Genomic DNA, 23,046 nt, shown 5'->3' with positions numbered 1-23,046 from the left:
GTTGTTTTTTGTTGTTTTTTTGCCAGATCCTCTGTCAATGAGTCCACAGAAAGCCCTGGAGACCATCGGGGCCAATCTGCAGAAGCAATATGAAAACTGGCAACCCAGGGTAAGTCAGTTGACATGAACCTCCCTCCCTCCTTTTCTTGGCTGTACTCGTTATCAAACATGGACCACATCCACTGACTCATTCACACAATGATGCAACGTTACTTTAAAATTATAGACATTCCTGGACTTATTCTTGATCATTTCATATTAGTTTACTTATGGGATTTTTGCTCATGTATTTTCAACAATGGAAATAGTTTTATAGATTTTGAGAAACTATCCAGAGTATCCTATTTTGTCCACTCTGTGAACCTTATTAATGGTATCCAGTATTTCATCAGAAAGCTCCTACATCACACAGTGGCCTCTATTGATTCTAGCATTTTTCTCTGGATGACACTTCAAACGCATCGGTTTCTAGTCTCTGTATTTAAGGGCTACAAACACAATCCAGTGCAGATCATTCCTACGTAACGCTGTGAGAACGTGGCAGGGAGCACATTATGAAGCATGTGGGGTTAGTCAGTCATACACGGACATATTCACGCATACTTTATACTGTGGGTCTTGCACTATTACCTGTTTACATTTAGCAAATTTTAGTATGATACTCACTGTTCAAGTTACTTAATGGGAAAAGTTACCACTTGAGGATCCACCATAAGCATATTAGCAATTAGTGTTGAACTGGACCGCTTGATCACGCAGCAAAATTTGTTTGATTCAAGCCACTTATCACAGTGTTTTCCAGACTGTTCCTCGAGAGCCACTTAAAAAATAAAAAAACATTGCCACCCATTTCCCAATTAATTGTATGTAGATGTTTTAAAGTTCGAGTGCAGAATGCATTTGTGGTTTTTGTCAGTGACGCGGCATGGTGGTGTTTACATGTCGGCTGGCCCTGGCCTGACATGTTCACTTGTGTCCAAGCCTTTGAAAAAGCTTTTGTTTTGCCTCGGTGTCAAAGTGGATATCATCTTGTCGTCATGTAGTTTGCAACTGCAGAACCCAATGCAGCCATTTAAAAATATCTTGTACTGATGATGTGAAAGGGAAAAACCCCCCAAACGTTTGGCTGTTTGGTAAGATAGTAGAAAAGTAAAGCATGAGGTAAGCGGGGGTGGAGGAATGGGCGTCCCAGGAGAGAGCAGCCAAAGGAATGTAGGCCCGGTTGACCCTGGAGGTCAACAGTAAATGGTGATAGGAGTGCAGGAGGAGGAGTGGGAGGGTGAGAAAGCTGTAAGCTTTTTTCAGCTTACGGATTCGGAGCTCTGCAGCATCGCCAACACACCTTACATAAACTGATGACAAAGAGATCGATTACACAGCAGTTATTTACCTGTTTTGCCGCCGCATTTAGAATTGTTGAAGGTTACTTTGGGATAGGTGGAGTTGCTAAAACATTAGAGAAAAAGTTCAATCGATTTTGTCACATTTGGGATGCAGTTGAGCCGCCCAGAGGGTTAAACTGTGCCATCCTAAAATCCATCCCTGTACGTCTCGCATTAACTCTTTACTGTGTTTGGCTGGAAAACACAGTAAAAGGCAAACAGTCTTGGCCATCACTAAAACTTACTCCCCGTACGTCTTTTTTTTGACAAATATTATGTTTTCTCCACATTACACAAATATCAAAGACAGAACAAAAAGTAAATAAATGAATAAAGGAAGAATAAAAAAAAGATGAGGCACATCTAGAAGTACATATGAGCAAGTATAAATATCAGTTGCATAATTTGTTGTTAGGTGTTACTGTGTTCTCAGCAGACACAAAAAACAAAACCACCAAAAAATCACAAATGGATACTTTTATACCCCGGAACTACAATGTACCCTAGATCAGTGATTCTCAACTAGTGGGTCCCAGACCCGTTTTTAGTGGGTCGTGGGCCTTTGCATGGGAAAATAAAAATTAGAATAAAAAAAAATTCATCCTGTGATTTTATTTTGAAGGGACTTTTTTAATGCAGCGGAGTGTTGTTATTTTTTCCGGGTCGTTCGTCCATGTTTTCAGCAGCGTGTGCCAGGTTGGGTCAAACCATTCTGATATGGGGGAGACGTTGGGTTTTTAGGATAATTAAACATCCTGAATATGAAATTCAGCTCATTTCAGAACTTGATTTTGAATAAATTTGAGATGTTGAGAATGTTCCTCGATTTGGGTCGCGGCTCGTCATTAAGGGGTGATGGTGGGTCCCGGAGCCAGACCAGTTGAGAACCACTGCCCTAGACTGTATAGGCTACAGGGTTACAACAAAGTCTTCTCCCTCTTCCCTACATCTACTTTTTGTGCGCTTGAAGCTGAGAGCCGTCACAGCAGGTTGCAGGCTGTCACTCTGCTCAGTGACACGCTGTGCAGCTCATCCACACAACTCAGGAAGCGCTGTCGTTTCTCTACACCTGTGAACATGATTTTTACGGTTACAAATCACAACACGATGTGGTATAGATCTATGGTTAACCATTCCTTCATTGGTGTATCAACCTTTTTTTTTCTTTTTTTTGCAATAGCCATTCATTGTGCTCGGATTGTGTAATTGACTCTCTACACTGTTTTTTTATTAGTTGCTGTGGACGCCGTGACTTCATGTGATTCCAATAGTGTGCCCACACACACTGTTCCTCACAGACCGCAGTTTGCTTCGCTGGCGCACAAACGGGCACATTGTTACACTTTATTTATTGGTTCCTCCTAGCTCAACAAAACTAAGAAAATAAAAACATGAGTCATTTAGACAAATGAAGACTTCCCCCAAGCAACAAAAATCTTTACACATTTGATGTATATTCCTGTAAACCCTTAATATCACAATTATATGTGTGTGATTGTACTGCAGAAATTCAAGAAACAAGCAAAATCAAGATAATTGTACAGGATCCTAATATACTTGTGACTGACATTTGGATTCAAGATGCCGGAAAAAATATTCTCCACATAATTAGTAAAGGAAAATTAGGCTCATTTAAGGTAAACCTCAATATCAAAACTTTGATCTTCTCTGTTAATCCTATTTCTGAAGTACTGATTGTGTGTATGTGGCATTTGTGATCACGTCGCGGATGCTAATCGTGTGATTTCTAAGGTGGTGATGGTTCTAAAAACAGCAAAACCGACACACACTCATCTCTATAATATATACAATATAAATAAATGACTAATTTCACTTTCTCTATGAAACATGTACTCTGAAAAGCAAAGAGTCTCTGAGTATTTGTGGGTTCGACCTTTCCACAAAACAGAAGTTGTATTCCTTTTTCAAATAAAGGGGCATTTTAAATTAAAATGGCACTCTTTGACGGGGTGATGGTGGCGCATGGAGTAGTGTGATGCGCTGTGAGCCGCAAGACGGGCGGTTCGAATCCCAGCTGCCCCATGTGCCATATTCGAAGTGTCCCAGAGCGAGACACTCTAACCCCTAATTGCTCCCCATGCAAAATGTAACGCATGTGTTAAAATGCAAAGTAAGTCGCTTTGGATAAACGCATCAGCTAAATGACATGTAATGTCATAAAAACGGCACATTGGGTGCTGCTGCATCAGAGTAGTTTTACAGAGTAGGAGTACATGAGTACAGAGTAGGAGTACACGGTAACACATCGATACTCAATATCCAATACTGGAACATCTCAATTTCTGTGTGTGTAACTTCTGGATTGGCTTTATTTGTCTTTGATGTTGCTGTCAAGTCTTTTCTCTGCTGCCGAGGCCATTATCGAGTGTGGCTGTACGCTGTTACATTGGATCACAGACAAGATTCAACCGCTGACTGCTTTGTTTTACAAGAAGCGATTGAGTTACTTCTCTTTGAGCTTTCCGCCTCAACACACCTCCTCTGCTTTGCTCCTATTTCATTTTCTCCCTGTATATCACCCTCTGCTGTCTCTTTCTGCCTTTTTTTTGTTTCATGTGTGAAATCTGTTAGTTTAAAATTCCACCCTCTTGACCGCCTGGATGTTTGAGGCTCGCTGAGAAAAAAGCGCCGCACTTGTCTCTTCAAATGTTCATTTCAAAGTCACGCAGTGGTTGCTCAACATGTGGTAGCTGTCAGACAGGTTCACGCCACATCTGTGGCCAGTATAACAGTTCTTTCTCCTCTAGCCTGTCTTTTTCTGTATTTCTGTGGAGTCCTCCATCTCTCACTCTCTCTGTCCACTGCCCGTCTTTGCATTATGAATCAGTGAGCTGCAGCTCAAACGCAACTACTGATGAGTTTCGAGGTCTTCTCTTATCCCCCTGGAAACAGCACCACGATGTGCTCATCACGCACTGGCCACTATCAAAGGGCAGTACTGTCTTGTGTTTTATTTATTCACCCTTTATTCCGGACGGTGGATCCAGCAATTAGCTGCCTGTCGATGAAAGTATAACATTAAATTAGGAATACATACAGTGTGTAATGGTGGCTTGTAATAGTGGTGGAATTGGTATAGTGACATTTTAAATGGATTCTGAAGCAATGATGAGATTATGGTTTTAATTTCTAATTGTATGTGTTTTGTGTAAAGGACTATTATGATTTCATGAAATGTAGCAGTGTTACAACAGAATATTTTACCATTCTTGTACTTGACAACAAAGATAACGTTGATTGTTTGATTGTCGCCCCATCAGATGGAAAAATAAAATTATATTCGCAACTGAAATCATGTGAGGATGCTGACATGTGGTGTTGTGCAGCTGTTGCTTGACTGGTAATAGTGAACTGTGCGTTGGTCACATCTAGTGGGCCAATGTGCGCTGACTGAGCATAAAAAAAATCTATTCTTCAAATTAGGTTGAAATACAAGATGGAATAGCAAATGGCTGTGCAAATACTTATTTCTGTTATTCATTCCGATTTTTTCTTTGTGGTGGTTACCGGGTCTCGGCAACCAACGCCTCGCTTCCCACTACCAAACTCCCTCGGGAGACCCCTCGCAGCGCTCCAATCACTGGAATCCCATCTTGGCGTAATGGATGACCGCTCTGTGCGGAGTGAGGATGAAGTCTTAACGATCGCCCCCTAACAGCTCCTCGTGCCCGCAGTCCCACAGCAGCCACGTAGAAAGTCATTCGCCAACCAGAAAACGTATGGAGAGCCGATACAACGGGCCGCTGAGGAGGGCTACAGGTCAACGCTGCCATATACTTGGGTGCCATATGAGGTGGAGATTATTGATCAGCTCTCTCACCACTGCCGATCAACTCGTATATATCTCACTACACTAAAGTTTGGTCGCCTCGAGCCGTCTCGTGTTGATGAAAGGATGGAGATTAACTCTGGTTTGTGGAAGCTGAAGGGTTGTTGATGTTCTGCAGTAGAGCTATATGATGCACCGGGGCTTTGCTGAGTAAGTATGAACGGTCTGCATACAGTAAGCATTGATTTTTCTCCCCCGGAAATGAGACATCGACCACACGTGTTAAGTATGCATGCTGCAACCTATTGTTTCGCACCACTGCTAACCCTACTCATTAGCCCAAAGAGCTGGACAGCCGGGCTCCGGACTGTACGATTACACACTTCTTTTAAAACCACAAGGATTTGTATTTGTATTAGTGTTTGGGATCTTCATTAAGGGCTGTAAAAAAAGCCCTTTCATGAGATATGTCTGCACTCAGTGAGCCCAACGATCCGCCGTGGTCTGAGAATAACGGCCAGCAGTGTTGTGCCTGAACGCGTTCATTCATATTTAATTGTATTTTGGGCGTTACTGTGAACCCGTTCATTCTGGTGTCTGTGAACGGCGCGTTCTTTCAGGTTAACATCGTTCAAATAGGTTGCCAGATTTCTATAGAAAACACACCGTAAACGCGCCTTAATAAGTAGCGATCTAGCGACACCAGCCACCAGCGTCACACCGCGCATGCGTCATCCAAAAGAAAAATCCATAGAGGCGACAGCTATGTGTAGCAAAGAGGCGGCGTATAATAATTTATATGAGTTTTATGAACTTACTGACAAGGTCGGTGAGGATGGGAGGAATCTGACCTTTCTTTGCAAACATTTGCTCCTTAATGATAACTGTCGTGTTTTTATTATTCTTATTTAAAAAAGACATTCAAGCAGCATGTGTTTGAGAATGTACTGTAGGGGTGGACGCTGCAGCTGCTGCTAGTGTGGAGTGAATGGACAGCAACATTAAAGCAACAAAGGGGAAATGCTGTCCCCTCAACGCTAATGTAAACCCTGGTTGGATAAGGATTCAAAATTGGATATGAAGATTAAATCTGATGCATAGCTTCAGTGTTAAAAAACTGATAAAATAATTGCTGTCTGTGGTTCTATATGGGCTGTGGCAATAGTTTTGAAAAAAAATAACTAGTTGGAACTGTGAACTTAGTTCAAATATAATAAAGTTTGAACTATGAACTGAACTAGTTCATTTTAAAATTTGTGAACTGAACTTTGAACTAGTTCATGTAGAACTTTCCCAACACTGACGGCCAGTGGTTGTTTATTGTTATATTATTGTATGCTGATGCTTCTAAAGTATGTTGAAGACCTTATTATATGTGTCCCTATGTTGGCATAGACCTTGTGGCGAGGAACCAAAGCAGGAGGGGACATTACAGTAGGCCAAGACCTACACCCACAATTCATTAAGAATGTATTTTTTTTTCTAGAGAACTATTCAAATGTGTGGCCGCCTGACTGCAAGTGGATGCTAATCCATTATCTTCCTACTGGGCAGTGTGTGGGCACGGGTGCATTGTTGCATTGAAGGACAGTGCAATTTGCCGGCGGATGCGATGAGAATCCGGCTGTCTGGTTTTAAACTATGACGGAGCAGGTCGTCCTTGTCGAAGAAACCAAAAATTCCAGTGCCTGCGACATTTTATTGTCTTTGGAAGTATGAGTCACATTACCCATGTCACCCTGCTTCACCCGTCATGCACTGAGCACCGAGAGCTGCACAGTCTGCAAGTTTCTGTTCTTTATATTTAACACGGCTTCACCCAGCCGGCCATGGATGAAATGTGGCATTCAGATTGTCTTTCCACCTCCGCATTGAGTTAAAATGTCTATCAAAACCGTCCAGTCGCCAGTAACTATTCTTTAAAAATACTTTTCTGGTCTCATGGCAGAGATTCTGAAAGGCTATTTGGTGTTATAACTATTGACTTTCATCATTACGGTCAAACTTTGGGGCTACAGAGGGTCACTGTGGACACTGTCTAGTACACTTGTTTTTCTCTGCATGTTCACCAATGAGTCAACGGTTACAAAAGTAGACCAATCCACATGTTGCTTAGCTGGAGATCTTCTAATTTCCACAACAAAGGACAAAGCAGTTTATTTATAAAAATCCATTTCTTTAATAAACTGCATGAACTTCTTGTCTGTGCGGCACACCAGTGCTGCCATGTTCACCCCGCTCAGCGGCTGCAGAGGTCCTCTGTCACGCGGTCACTGTCTCAGGCCTCTGACGTCTCATCTATTTCACAAGGACTCGTGGAGGAATTTGGCCGGGCGACCATTAATACCTGCATGATCTCGTGAGGATCACTTTGCAGACAAAGCATCCCATAATATCCTTGCTGCAGTTGCACTGACACACAGAAGTCTGTGTAACCACCAGTCGTGACACTGAGTGTGCCGTATGTGTACGACAATGGCAAGTGTGATGCTAGTCACAGTTGCTCCTGTTTGGACGTGAGAAAGAATTGAGAAGAGGCTTCTGCTGAGCAGGGACTATTTAAGTGTAAGTAATGAGCGGTTTGTCAGTCAGCTCGTTGTAGATGGGGTTCTTTATTGCTATAAACAATGATTTCTGTCAACACAGCGACTAAGCAGCAGGGCTCCTTGTTTTTTTCCGACGGCAGTTCAGATATAATCAGACAAACAGATTGCTAATAATTATGGAGTCTTTTAAAATGCCTGAAGTGGCTTCAAATAAAAAGTTCTTCAATTATGCACTCATCAGATTGTGAGATCAGTCTCTGCGTCCCTCTCGTTAACGTCTTCAGGGCAGAACACTGAGACTCAACACTTCAAGTTCAGCCGCTTCCCAGCAGCCTTCACTTCAAATTCTCTTCACCATAGGACAACTGTCTGTACAGATCGTTAAGGTCTTCAGCTAATGACTCCACCTGTCCCCCGTTCTGATGTCCCTCTTGCCTTCATCACTTTCTCTCCTGAGGCCACGGTTGGCGTCTGTATCAGTGAGCTGACCAGCAGTGGCCTTTTACAACGTGACTTCTACCTCATTGCCCTTCTCCAAAGAGAATCTCGCCACGCAACGATGATGAAAGAAGCCTTTTCTGATTAGGTGAACGCCGTTGTGTGATTTGGAAGTTTAAACTTCTTAAAACAACTCGCTCCTCATTGAAATTTAGAAACTATGGAAACGTTTTTATCATGTTACACGGAAGTTTGAATTTTTCAAAACTTTTCTGCGCGGTCAAGTAAAGACGGCCCACAAGTAAACATGTATTTAAACAAATAAATCTGGAAAATATAACAATTTGGAGGGTTGAAAATCAGTTCAAGACACGTATAAAGGATACACACAAAGCATTTTGTGGAGAAACTCTTCACAATACATAAGTTGGAGGTCAGTTAGTTACCCTAGTTAAGAAGGCCTCTATATAACCCGGCTATGGACTTGAAACTGCAAAGCTCTGCTTCTTACATTCATTATAACATTGATTCTTAAAGTACAGATTCAATATGTATTGAATTTGTTCATGCGATTTCAAAACGTTTTTGTTAGTTCTTTCTCTTTGAATTTTGCAGACACATTTTCATTAACGGGATAGAAAAGAAAAACCACTGCGGTAGACTATTGAGATGGTAAATAGGCTGACTCAAACACACGGGCGAAAAGCTTTTCCTGTAATTCTGTCATGCATGGCCTTGATGTTTCAGACCCCCCACAGTGGCTGATTTAAAGTCGTGCTCAGACTAAAGGAGCTTTGAAATCACAGTTTTAAAACAAAAAATAGTTGCTGCACTCGAATGGTAAATGTAAACAAGCCACGGATGGTTTATCTGTGGATCAGTGCACCACCACAAATAACCTCGTGGGATGCAGATGTAGACAAAATGGAAACTAAACTAGGTGCAATAACAACTTGTGGTAGTGACGCTTTGCAGTGAGACAAAGCAAAATGCTAAAGGAGCCTGGAAGAGACCACGTTTGGAGAGACGAGGTCAAGACGGGTTCTCTCATCCTCTGATACCTGGAGGTGTGTTCAACTGTCAGTTGAAATGTTTATGGTTGCTTGGCAACACAGTTAGCTGCTTTGGCTTGTCTCTCTCGTTTATTGTTGTCCAGCTATAATATTAATACTGATGTATCATTAGATTTTTATCACACATTAATCATAGCGGCCCCAAATGAGTGCAATCTGTAAACACCTTTACCCAGTAATGTGGGCCAGTCATCGCCAGTGACTGATACCGCACACCAGATTTTCCCTCTGATTGTGGTTTAAGGGTGAAACTCCTGTAGTCTGTGCCCAGCTTAAGCTTTCCATGATAGCGTGCCTCTAGTTATGCCTGTCCTGGACAAAATGCTGTTCCCACCAAATGAACAGCACCCTGCTGAGGTCAAGTCCGTGTATCACATTAGATCGTGTTCTACCCTATGGGAGTCAGGGTAACTTGCAGAACCCTAAAGAACAGCCATGCAGAGTCTTACAAGGTTTCTTTCTTCTTCCCTGTCCCTCGGCGTCATTAAAAGGAAGGGAAAGTCTTAAGGATCAGAGGGTTTTGTTATCTGCCACTGGCAGCGGACAATTGATCATTCCACATCTACTCCACTCCCTCCTCCTCGCTCTCATTTTCTCATTGTGCCTTTCTTTTAGGCCACTGAAACTCATCTGTCCTCCATTTTCTGTTACTGTGGCATATTTTATTCTCTGTGGAACAAGAATGGGTTCATACATATAGCTCAAAAATATCAAACCTTTAATACGACCAAAAAAACAAAACTATTAATGATTGGTTTATCACATCAAGTGATGTAAAATGTACATGAGTAAGTCCCATGTACATTTAAATAAATAAAGGAATTAAAGCACACAATTGCATGTTTTGCATTACAAGAGGTTAATGCACCACTTTTCATATTTTGTTTGTCAACTTTGTCACGGTCCAACTGGTTTTCTCTCTGTCCTTTTTTTTGCACAGATAACCACAACCTTTTGCCAGGTGACATGTTCGTGATCTTGAGAATCTTTAATTGTCTCATGAGTTCCCTGCTAGCTGGGAATGCCCCAATTTTAAAGAATATTTTCCCACAAGTAGGACACAAGCCCACATGTCTGTTTTTTGCAAAGAATCCATCTTTTCTAATGCAGATGTTAATCTGAGCCTTTCCAAAATTTAATTTTTAAAATTGTATACATTATATGATGTAAAAGAACAGTATGTCAAAAACACATTCAGAACCTAGATGACTCCACTCACAGTTCTCTGCTTTATTGGCAGATATCCTTTTACAAACTGCACTAACTACTGTCAGATTTGATATGGGCTCAAGTCAAACCGTCACATTTGCTAATTGGCAGTGTCCTCTTGCTTTAGTTGTGTGGTTCGGCTCCTCCGAAGCTGTGCACCCGTAGCTTAGTCTCATTTGTCAGACATGCTTGTCATCGGGCAAAACGCCTCGTTAACCACGTCACCCTGGTCAGTGACACTTTGCAGTGTCTGTCAGCTGTGTGTGTGTGTGTGATGCCCCTGAATAAAAACAAAAGGAAAATCAAATAGACAATTCAATTATTCATAGGGCAAATCTGATATATGATGTTTAATGTGTAACCAAAAAAAGACCTAAATGTCATGTTGGCTACCTCCTGTGTAAATGATGTTACAATCAGCCTTCTGTTTTTGTACATGACTTCAGAAAAAAAGGTTTAAGTGGCAGTTTAGCTTCAGTCCCAGGAAGGTTTCATATAATGTAATTTGTCTGCCAGTGTTATTTAGAAACTTAATTTTGTGAATAAGACTGCCTAATGGTTCTTGGTCAACGTATTAAACAATCAGTCAGCAAGATGATCCGAAGACACCTGATAATAGTCTTCGAGTTGTGGAAACGTGCATAAAGGCACCAAGGTCGGATGTTCACAGAGGCAGTGAGATGTGTTCACAGAAATGAAAGAAGAGAAAAAAGGAGCGGGTACACACAGGAAAGAGGGAGAGCACCGAGGAGGCCGTTTATCACAGCCAATCCAAGAGCGCAGTCAGCATAATGAGGACAGATAGAGGCTCCAGCTGTCAACACGAGCAGTTATCTCTACATTAAGCAGGCCCACCATTAGTAACACACTGGGAGCCTGTTAGGAGGTTGATCTGGAGCATTTTTCCAAATGGGTGAACGCCCTAATTGGCTTAAGGTGTGACACCAGGACTAGATCTTCCCTCACAGTGGTGAAATTACCTTCCAAGTTTTTTTCAGCGAAGCAGAAATAGTCCTTCCATTTCCATTTGGAAAACTCTGGTTTCAAGCCAAACTTGTCTTCGTTTTCTTAAAAACTCATACATTTCTTACTATGGCTTGTTTTTACTCGTGCACTGCCCATTCATGACGTGGCTCCTAGGATTGCGTAGCGCGGTGTGGAGCGGGCCGCTTGCTTTGCAATGCAACTGCTCGATGCAAGTGGAGTGAGGAGTCTGCAGCAAAAGTGGACCGTGGTCCACGAGCAACAGCGCGCAAAGGCCAGCTGCAGCCGACACGCAGATTTTTAACGTTTTCTTTGTCCAAACAGCGCCAACTTTGACACCCCTGCAATACCAATCTACCAAGCGTGTTGTAGACCAAACAGTCCTTGCGGGACCATGTTGAGGTCAAATGATCACTGTCAGAGGACTTCATCCTTCACAGTCCTTACCACTGATTAGCTCGTTCAATCAGTGTTCACTGTAAATGATTAAAACCAGCAGGTGTGTATCTAATATAGTTGAGCCCCCCTCTGATCAGCACACAGGAAAGAGCCGGCTGCCTGCTGTTGGTGTCATGGGGTACCGTATTGATAGACATGGGGCTATTTTGGCCTATCCGAGAGAGGTCAGAGGTCACGACCAGTCACACAATAGTTTCCTCCGAGCTGGCAGGAATCAATCGGCTTACTGCGGATAATGGAGCTCAGCGAGACGCCACATTTTCATATTGGCTTAAAGGAGTTTCATGCGCAGAACTTTTTTTATTCATTCCCTCGGATACATAAGTCTGTGTGCAGGTCTGTTCTTGACCTCGCCACATCCAGCAAAATTCCTATTTGAAGCTATGGTTTAGTCCATTTCAAAACCACCTACATCAGTTGTAATTTCCGCCATCTAAAATGTATAATCCCACGACGAGTCAAATCACGCTTATGGCCTATTAAGTCAAACATTTAAATGTGTTTGACTTAATAAATAAGCGTTATATGACACTCTGAGAATAGAAACATGAGTTTTCTCTTATCTAATATGGTTTGACTCCTCTCCATCATCTTCCGTTAAGTGCATCGCCTGATCCTCGCACACTATCAGCTTTCTCCTTCAGGATGTTGGAAGCAGAGGTGACGATGATTACTTTCCTCTGGTCGCTCCCTTTCCATTTCACACCTCCTCTTTCCTCTACACCTTGTAGTATGCTCATACCTTCCTACACTTTCTCCTTCCCTTCTTATTTTTCTATTTGTCTGCTATTATATTTTGGACAAAACCCATCTTGTGATATGTCCCTTTAGCTGTTTGTTTTTTATTTATTCCAATACATGTCAACCTTCTAGATCCTGCGTCCCCTGAATGGTTGGTTGTCCAGTTTAATAAACTATGTTCTTACACTTACACATTCAAATAAATATGCCGTTTTTATTTATAATTCATGTGTTGCTATGCTTAAGATCCCTGGCAGATTGCATGCGTCCTGTCATGTGTTGGTCTGAAAGCAGAAATAGGACTGTGTGCAGGTTGAAGCGTACGCAGCCATTGTTTTACCAAAGGTTAAGATGTGTCTTCGGTGATGTGTCATAATCCTAAAGGTTAAGGGTAATCACCTAAACGGCCAGATTGTAAAGCTTTGTGCTAATCGTGAATAGTAAATAACTTTGAGTTCTGTTTTTCTTTCACTCGCTTGTAAAGGTTAATGATGCAACAGTAATTATTTTATAATCTGCAATTCAGACAGAACTTGGTGGGTTTTTTTTGGCTGGAGGTCATGTAATATAAATCTACAGAGGAAGTTGCCCGGAGGTTTGTGACAAATGTGCTGAATGGTTGAATGCTATTTTCCTCAAATAACGCGTCGCCAGTCCAGTAAATTCATCTTGAGCCTTTTTTCTCTGTGCCATTGCAATCAGGCCAATATGAATGGGGCTTCCTGAGCAACCATTACTCCTTTTGAATGGAGAGAAATGCTCTCGCGCTCATTGCAATAACACCGGGGCTACTTCTTAAAAGCCCATTAGATTACATGATGCGAGAACAATTCTTAGTGATGGATTCCTCCTCCCGTTTTACTGGAATAAGGCAGGAAGGGAGGTGGGAAATAGACTTTAATGTCCCCACTGTGGTAGGCCACCAGAGGATGTATGTCCAGGGCAACATGTATACTTACACACACACACACTGGACAAAAGCCATTTCTGTGTCTTCTCAAAGGGCTCGAGTAGCAACTGCACACACAATATGAAGGACGTGTGAATGAGTTAAACGTCCAGTCAAGATTACGTAACATCTAAGAGATGACTGAATAAGATGAATGTGAAATGTAGCTATTGTTGAATATTTTTAATCTAATTTTCTTTAGAGCTGTCTCTCACACATGCAGACAGACATCGCACATAAATACACTTGCTGCAGGCAAAAATGCAGCACAAATAGAGATGTTATTTAAGCTCCACACTATATAATGCAGCTGTGCGAGCGTTTTTTAAAAAGTCCATTAAATTGCCTGGAATTGTGTCAAACCACCCGTATTGCTAGATGTGCCTGACTTTTTTTCTTCTTAAACCGGCAAAAATCACAAAATGATGTCCCACAAGCAAACGACTGTATACCTTTTATAGAGCGGTGCTGCGTGAGCTCTGCTCATTCCTGCCGACACATGATGGGCGTAGCGCTCAGGACTTACAAAGAGGTCACAAAACCTGTCAAAGTCGTGCCCCCCTGCAGAGATGGAGTAGCCCTGACGTGCGATGTAAGCTGACCAGAGCCCAGAGTGGAAGGCTTTGATAAGTCACACCACAGAGCAGCTGAAAACCCAACCGAGAGGGACGGAATTGGACCCGAGCTGCAGCGACTGACCTTACTCCACCACATTTCTTATTGTGGCAGCTACGCAGTAAGAAAGTGATACCGGATTTCATTTTCTAATGAAGATATGGAAATTACAAGTTTCGTATATCTAAGCTACTTTTTGGCATTTTGTGTTTAAACTTGTTGCGTGAAAATTACATAAAAAAAGTTGATGCAAGTCATTATACAAAACAGACAGCAGACCTGAAATTAACACACTTGTGACAGGTTTAATCATTTAGATTTATATATATATATATATATTTTAAAAACAACTAAATATTATGAAATGTTATGTAAATTTCACACAGAGATAATTCAAAGTCTATTTTAATTTCTAGGTCTTTTTCTCATTTTACAACTGAATTCTTTCCCCCAAAGTTGTTGTTTCTTCTGGCAGAGCTTCTCATCTTTTCCTTGTTTGTCTTGATATAGGTTTTAAAAAAACATTTCAAATAAATTCCTATTTTCACTGTAGTTATACATATGAATGTTTTTAAATGAATTACTTTTTATTGCACACAGACCAGATATCAGGCCGATAGTGACTGAAATTGCTGGATCATCGGATACACTTTTATAATGAGCTGTAATTCTGCCCAACTCAATTGGCAAGTAGACCGTTTCTGTAGGAAGATAACTCATTTAACTGCGCTATAATAGCCCTCTGCACGCTTCCTCTATCCAATAATTGTTTGTTCGAGGAACGGATGTCTTTATTGGTTTATTGTTTCAGTCTCATTAAGCAGATTCAAAGTTCCCTAAAACTTCCATCTTTGTGTAGGATAAGCCAACACAAAATAAAACTGCTTCAGTACTTTGACGATCCATTTATTCATTTGTATTAGTTTTCAGATTTCATTACAATGTAAGAAAAACTCATTATTGGCTGGTTGTATTTCCCTGAAATGCATTGTTTTTACTGGAGCAATGACCTCGCATCCTGTGTGTGCCTTTAGAACGTGTCGGCCTTTCTGCTATTGTAGCATTAAATGGTCCCTGCTTTAACTACGTATGCACATCAGGTACAGGCCGCCGAGGGATGAGCCCTTTAAAATCTCTGTGATAATGACATTTTAACATAACATTGAGTTGTCACGGTCGCATACGACACCGGCCTCTAAGCTCTGTCCCCGGGCTGATGGTCCACTACGCGTTGAAGGTTCTGTCGTCAGTACTTTAGAGGTTGAGGACTGAGATCCGTTTTGGAATATAGCAACATTGCAAACATGTAAGCTCACTGCGTAAGAAAACGTGAGCAGTATAAATACTAATATCAACAATACCCGCCCCAACAAATGACATTAGTATTTTATAGTTGAAAAATAGCAAGTAAATCATAACAAATAAGAAGCACATAAGTTAAATCAGATGTGTGTGAAATTTAGCTATTGTTGCATTTTGTTAATCAAATTTGATCTTAATTCTAAATGGCTTGCGTAGAGCTTATGCGCACACACACACACACACACAGTTTTAAGTTTGGTGTCTATAATGTTTCATAGTATGCAACCCATGCAATGCAAAAGTCAGTAACGTCACGGACCTGTTGAGAACAGCAGGTGTATATATGGGAATATTTTATATGTAGCATTTTACTTAATTGTCTACAATTGACTTTGTTTATTTTGTGTAAGCTGTGCGCTTAAATAAACCCTTCAGCCACGCTACTTACTACTAAGTTTGAAGTAAGAGAGGTTTGTGAGACAAGAGGCCTCAAACACTGAGGATGGTTTCCAGAGGAAAGCTGTGCTTTAAAACTTATAAGTCAAAAGAACCAATAAGTCAAAAGAAAATTGTTCACTCGAGTTTGAGACCGTTGGTACTGGAAAAAAATGTTTTTGGTGTTATTTCATTTTTTTTTTAAACTTAAGTGCTTTGTGTATATGGACCTTCTGCCAGTTACATAACGCATGCCACTTAGTCAGCTGTGGCAGCAGTGTTCTGACTCCTACCGCTCGCTTCCAGCATCTGAACAGATGAAGAAAAAATGAAGTCGTGAGTGTGCCTGTACTATTACATATCTTACAGTTGGATCACACGAGGCCAGTCAAAAGCATTGTGGAGCAGATTCAGCCCAGAATAGAGGTCACAAAGGTCATGGGAGAGGTCAGAGTGCCAGAGAGAACTCAGTGTGCACGCGATCAATCAATTTTCCGCCAACAGAGTACAATTCGATATTTTTTTTCTCTCGACAATAGAACGTTAACCTATTAAAATGTTTCTGTGGTGTTTTGGACTGCATCTCTTCCAACTCATCCAAACCCACAGGGACTGATAAATGGCTGAGTGGGTGACATATCCCTGAAAGGAGGTGTGTGATGGCAGAAGAAAGGAGATGTGTCATCGCTCCCTCTGCTCCAGCCGACCTGCTGGGAACTGACTCAGCCGGACACACTGGCACCAGCAGGACTGCTGTAACTGTGGAAATGACGACCGCCGCGCCGGCCTGCTACTTATCAGACTGGCTGTTTGTCAGATCATTTGGAAATACAGTACCAGTCAAAAGTTTGGACACATTTTCTCATCCAGTTCATTGAGAGAGTGTTCAAACTCTTGACTGGTACTGTACGTGCACTTTATTATGCCCTGGATATGGAATGGAGAAGTTGTGTTTTAAAAAATGTTTTTTTAGCTCTCCTCTTTTTTGGGATCAGATGGCTTTGCTGCGTGCTGATCAGTAATGATGGAATCCGTGCTGCTTCATTTCGTACCTTGCAATCATAAATCCCCGACCTATATTTCTTTTTTTTTAATTAAATGGAACACGTATAAAAAAAGCCTTTTCCATTGGTTGTCACACTCTCGTGAACAACACCCTTATATACTTGAAGTTCTTTACTTGGGGCTTCAATTCACTCCAAATTTGACATGTACGTTTTTTTTTCAGCCAATGTTAACGGCTAAAATCCCATTTTATCTTGGTTCTCAAAGTTGAGTTGTGGGACGGGCCAAGCAGGCGATAAAGCTACCTGTCAAACGCCGTGAAGCTGAGTGTGATTTAATGACCCTGCCAAAAAAAAAGATATTGCGGCTTTGACAACGAGTGGCCGGGGCTGTCATCAAAATGAGCATTTAAATGTTTCCTTTCAACCTTCAGCTCAACATCATGCCTGTAAATATCTTACCGCATGAATTCATCAAGATGATTGAAAGCTTCACGCGGTTATTTATTGTCATTGCAAATGCAGAAATTGCTAAAATTTTGCAATATCATAAAGGCACACACAATAACACAGTAATCAAAACAAAATAAACTGATATATAAACTGCAAACAGGAGAAGATAGATGCTGTTCTCGAGTTTGTTGGTAGCCCATCTGATACGTGTATCTCTTGTCTGATGGCAGCACTGTGTGGTTGGGTAATTATTTTCCTTTGGGCTCTTTGGTGGCACCTCTTCTTCTTGATATTGTTGATGCTCGGTCAACAGGTCAGAAAACATTACAAACTGGCATTTATTCAAATGTCATGTATTATGGTGATGATCATATTTCACAGTTTGGAGACAACTACCTAGTTTTACCTTTTCAGAAATCCGTGCTCTATCACATCGGTGACTGACTTATTGACCTAACGTTGGTTGTCACCACAGACGTGGCCTTTTTTGTTTTTTACAATGTAGCTTGACGTGTGTGAGAGCCAGAAAGGCTTTAGTCTGTATTTTAATCACATTCTGAATGCTTACGGTGCCGTTAAAAGGTCGCCTGTTCTCAGGATGTGACTCGATGATGAATGACAAAAGAAGGAGCACAGAGCTCCCCTTTTTGAAAAGAGTTTGTTGATGGTTGTAATGTAGGTGAGGTAAAAAGAGAAAAAGCGACAGGCAGACAGCTTTAGATTGCAGGGAGTTGGTCCCCACAGAAGCTGAGACTCCCCCCTCCGCGAGGCGTTTAATGTTTGATGAGTCGGGTCACACGCACCCATGCCTCCCGCTCCCAGAAGATTGTGGAGAGCGTATTTAAAAGAAGGGCCTTCTTCATACATATGAATCTCTTGTACTTGAATGAAATATGCCTTACTGACATCAATGTAAATGAAAATATTAGCCAAAGCGGCTTAATGCTGTTTGTCTGAACTAACTACTACAAGCAGGTAGTGTGAACACACCTCTGCATTCCTCTCTCCTCATTTGATTGGGCACTCCTTCCGAAATGATACCGCCCCATCACTCACCCCTCTCTCCCACACAAGCTCCGATTTCGAATGTAATGCCTCCATCGCTGCAGGTTTCCTCTGTAACACCATTATGCCAGTCTGATACCACTTGATATTGCCGGAATGAGTGCCGCGTCTCACGGCATTCAGATGCTCCAATCTGATTATTGCCAAATTGAATCAGCCGGTCCGCTATGCTGTCGCGCTGCAGCTCAAACTTGTATCGATACGAGGAGCTGAGCTGTGTCCTCTTTTTTTAAAGCTCTGGGGGGGCGGTTTGATGGATAAAGGCTCACAAGTTGAGGTTAAAATATGGCTTTTTCTCTGTGATCCAAAGCCACTTGAGGCCGGCTGTTTAGTAAAAGGCCTGTTAGTTATGTAACAGATGGGCCTTGGTGAGTGTGATAATGATTCAGTCTTGTCTAATCTGGTGCCTTTCTGTTGCATAACTATTTGACACCTCTATGTCCTCTCATGCTAACACGCACACAATGAAGCAAAGCAGTACTAACAATGAATTGGTCTTCCTGCTCCCACTATAAACCTTCCACATGAACACACACGTACAGGCTTGAATGTCACGCTGAGTTCACGGTTATAAAATCAGGGACACGGGTGAAGAATGATCTAAAGGAAGCTGCAGCTGGCATAGAAAACACAGTGACACTAGTAAAGCAACCGCAGCAGCACAAACAGCAAAAAGTGTAGCATCTGCACTCAAAAGCCCCGTCATGCTTGATTTGTGTTGTAGTAAACAAAAGGTTGTCATTTCCTGTACTATATATATATATATTTGCAACCTTCATACTACCAACAGCTTGTTTAAAGTTCATACTCTGAAGTGTAAAAGCATCATTGTTTACCCTCTGATTGCACTGCCTTCGTTCCAATGAGTTTCTTCAAATTAAGACCAACTATCCAACAAAAGCTATTGAGCTGGAGTTTGAAACTTGAGTTTAATCCTCGCTGACGATGAACGTCATACTCTAGCGTTCAACTTGAAAATGTATTATATTGTCCTAATTAAATGATAATTTAATCACAACTAATGCAGATTAAAATAATCTGCATTAGTTGTGTTTATGTAAGACCCAGTTGGATTACGCCGATGTGTCTTCTCTCACACAACCGCCTAGTGACGCCGTACACAACATGAGGAACATAAAGAAGGTCTCAAGGCTATCCAGCCCCGTGTCCCGTAGATGTGCTTCTACTTGTACTCCTCCAAGCATTTGACTGTCCTTGTGGCAGCGTTCGCTCTAAATGACTTTTATTCAAATTCCACCAGTATCAGCAGGTATTGCCTCATTCTACACAATGAATAGGATGTAATGCTTGATCGGCTCTATTATAATGATTATCAAGCGCGTTAAGTCGGTGTGTAAATGTTGTGTGATTTTCATCGAACATTATTCAGGACGTCTTTTGATATCCCAGCAAAATAACCAGATGTTGATATGGGGATGGAAAAAACTGTCAAAGTCAATCTTGTTCAATAAAGCATGGAGCCTGCTTCTGTATCTGTCAGTCTTTGATGTAAAACAATCAATGTTTGACGCCTTCCTGTCTACGCGTTGTTTTCCAGGCGCGTTACAAACAAAGTCTGGACCCCACGGTGGACGAGGTGAAGAAGCTGTGCACGTCACTGAGACGCAACGCCAAAGAGGAGCGAGTCCTCTTCCACTACAACGGCCACGGCGTCCCGCGGCCCACTGTCAACGGGGAGATCTGGGTTTTTAATAAGGTACCACAAGCGAGTAATACGCTCTTCCTTTTCTATACAGTAGCCCTGGACTGACCTTTTTTTAACTTGTGGTCAAGGCTTGTGATGTAGCTGTAAGCTTATCCAGGCTCAGTGAGCCTAGGTGTTAGCTCAGCCTCTCATTCATCCCTAAATGTTTGAGTTCCACCTAGTACGTGAGAGCAGGCGGACGTCTCCGCGGCCGATATCTACAACACTAAAATAAACTAGATTGCACTACGGGCAGCAATGACATCTAGTCTCTCTCCCTCTTTTTCCTCTCTCAGAACTACACCCAGTACATCCCGCTGTCCATCTACGACCTGCAGACATGGATGGGGAGCCCGTCCATTTTTGTCTACGACTGCTCCAACGCGGGAATCATTGTCAAGTCGTTTAAACAGTTCGCCCTGCAGAGAGAGCAGGAACTGGAGGTGGGCAACCGCACCAACAACACACACTGGTTTACAGCACGTCACAACACGGCAACCAACCTCTTGGTTCTGGTTCTTTGCATCAAAGACACTATGTTCGTTGTGAAATAATATACTATCATGCTTTTACTTTTTCATCGTCGGAAATTAGGTATTTAATTATTCACTAATGGCCTTATTTATTCATCTAGGTTATAACCATCAGTGTAATTGAGACTGTTTCATAACCAATAAAAAGTTCCTGAAAGGGACTTTAAAGGTAAAAGTGTCAGGGCTTAACTTAACTGTTGATTGTTCATTATGAAAACAGAGGAAGTCCCCCAGATAAATGCGGGGGTGCTCCTTAAGAAACTTTTCCACCTGAGTGCTTTGACTTCTCAGTGTACGATGGGGCTAGGTAATTGAAGATACAGAAAGAGGCAATCCAGAGACTTTTTTTTTTTTAATCATGCAAGATGTGATCCAAGCAAGGAGTCCCCCACCTCGCCCACGCCCTCCTGCTCCTGCATCCCTCTGCTGTGACACGACGTACACCTCCCCCCACCCACAAACACACATTGTCAGCCACTTTTAAATAGACACACTAGCTGGGTGAACACGATTCCCACAGCACGACAGGCCTAATCTCAACAGGGACTATTATTTGGAGATGCAGATGAAGACCAGAACACGTGATGGCTGAAGGGGATGATATGAAAGGAGGAGGCGGTGTTTCAACACTCCTCCACAGCACAGTATCAACCGTGTGTGTGTGTGCGTGTGTGTGGTGTCTGCTCTGAGTGCTCTATTATAGGGCCACCGGCTTCTTTTGAATATCCATTCACTTCCTGCGTGCACTTAGCAAACATGGTCACTGCATTAGCTGCAGGGCTTAGAGATGTTTGTGTCTGTGCGTCTATACTGCACCTTGCAGCACTCACAAGGACACACTTGGACTTGTGTGTGTGCTTTGTTTGTCTGTGTGTCTTACTGCTTCGATGTTTGTTGCTCCCGGTTCCTGGATGCTTACATCAGGCTCCTTCTATCAAAGAAATGAATAATTAATGCTAATGCTGGAGAATGCATTGCTTGATTAGAGTTGGGTTTTGGTGGCCGTGAGTTCACGTGCATGACGGCAAGTGATTATTTTCCCGCCTGGAATCCCACCTGTAAGATTAGTCTCATCAAAAAGGGAAGGAATTCTCCGTAATTATATCACGCCCTGGTTTTCCCGGTAGAAAAGAGAAAAAAGAAGGCTGTCATGGTTATTCTCATGGTAATCTGTGAGATTACAGTATGCTAATAGGATAATTACAGTGGACGCTTCTGCTGGCAATGCTGTCGTTGTATTTTCCATTCGGATCGCTGTCACGCGTGATTCTTGCCTTCTTTGAGGAGGCGATGTTCTTCTGAGGTTTACACAGCGGGAGGCTTTAGAAACGTACGCCGCTGTGTGTGCATGTGTGTGCGTGCGTGCATGCCTCAGCGCGAATCAACATTTTCCTCATTAGAAAGGATGAGAGAGAAAAGGAATTGTGTTCCAAGAAGATGGCACCGATCCATCTGCACAACCAACAAGCCCCTTACGCCTGCAAGGCTTTCAAAGAGAAATTAAATATGCATGTTGATTGAAAAAAAAAAGACATATGCAGAGTTGCATACATTATCTAATATTAGGATTTATTCATTTGTGTGAAGAGCTTCTTATAGAAGCGTTTTCAGTAAATACATAATGTCTCAGCTCCTGCTACCTTTTTCCACACCACTTATAACATAATAAACTAATGACTAGCAGAGAGCAGGAGGGCCGTACAGTATATACACTACATAAATCTACAGAACACAAACCAGTTTGGGCAGTTTGCTTAGGTTAACTGGAAACCTGAATGAATATTTGATTGCTTTCATGCTTTTTTTTTGTTGCCGCTTTTCTGTTTGAGGTGAATTTTCACCATCTACAGTAGAAATAGGACTTTCTGTTGTTTGATCCTGTCACCCTGATGGATCTCTTGCACTCGTTTTCTCGTCTCATCCGCTCATCGACTCGACCCATCCCGTGGACGTAGAAAGACGAGGACGCCCCCTCAGTGCTCGCCTCGGGTAGAGCGGTTTTACCTCAACTTGCATCAGATGCTGAGCTGCCGGCAGGCCAAAGCAGTAGTTTCCATCCAGGACCTCTGGTGTGTCACTGCTGTGCTTGTGTTTAGGCTCTTATGTTCTCACACATGCGCATAATGCTTATATACGGCAGTGACCGTGTCCATTGATTGACGGGGCTTTTAGTGTACTCTAACAATCTGTGCCAGACGGATTGATTTGTTTCTAACACTCTCTCCCTCTGCCCAGCTTTGGTGCATGTAGCCCCAAAAGTGTTCGCACACACAGAAACAGTTTTAGCACTTTAAACAACATTTTCTGCAGCTGTTCTCTTTTCAAGGTGTCTTTCTCATAGCAGTTTGAAGTATTAACAGCAA

General features: G+C 42.1%; 1 protein-coding gene across 1 annotated transcript in view; it reads left to right on the top strand.

Moving 5' to 3' along the window:
* The window catches only part of rptor (regulatory associated protein of MTOR, complex 1), a 103,874-nt gene that overhangs the window by 14,460 nt on the left and 66,368 nt on the right, over positions 1 to 23,046 (top strand). The window contains exons 4-6 of the mRNA XM_037471005.2: positions 27 to 109; positions 20,004 to 20,162; positions 20,447 to 20,593. Of these exons, the coding sequence (XP_037326902.2) occupies positions 27 to 109; positions 20,004 to 20,162; positions 20,447 to 20,593 (389 nt within the window). The remainder of the gene's footprint in view (positions 1 to 26; positions 110 to 20,003; positions 20,163 to 20,446; positions 20,594 to 23,046) is intronic.

Source organism: Pungitius pungitius, chromosome 9 (assembly GCF_949316345.1).
Source record: "Pungitius pungitius chromosome 9, fPunPun2.1, whole genome shotgun sequence".
NCBI classification, from domain to species: Eukaryota; Metazoa; Chordata; class Actinopteri; order Perciformes; family Gasterosteidae; genus Pungitius; species Pungitius pungitius.
Note: the sequence above shows the minus strand (reverse complement) of the source record. Positions and strands in the feature narration are given on the sequence as shown.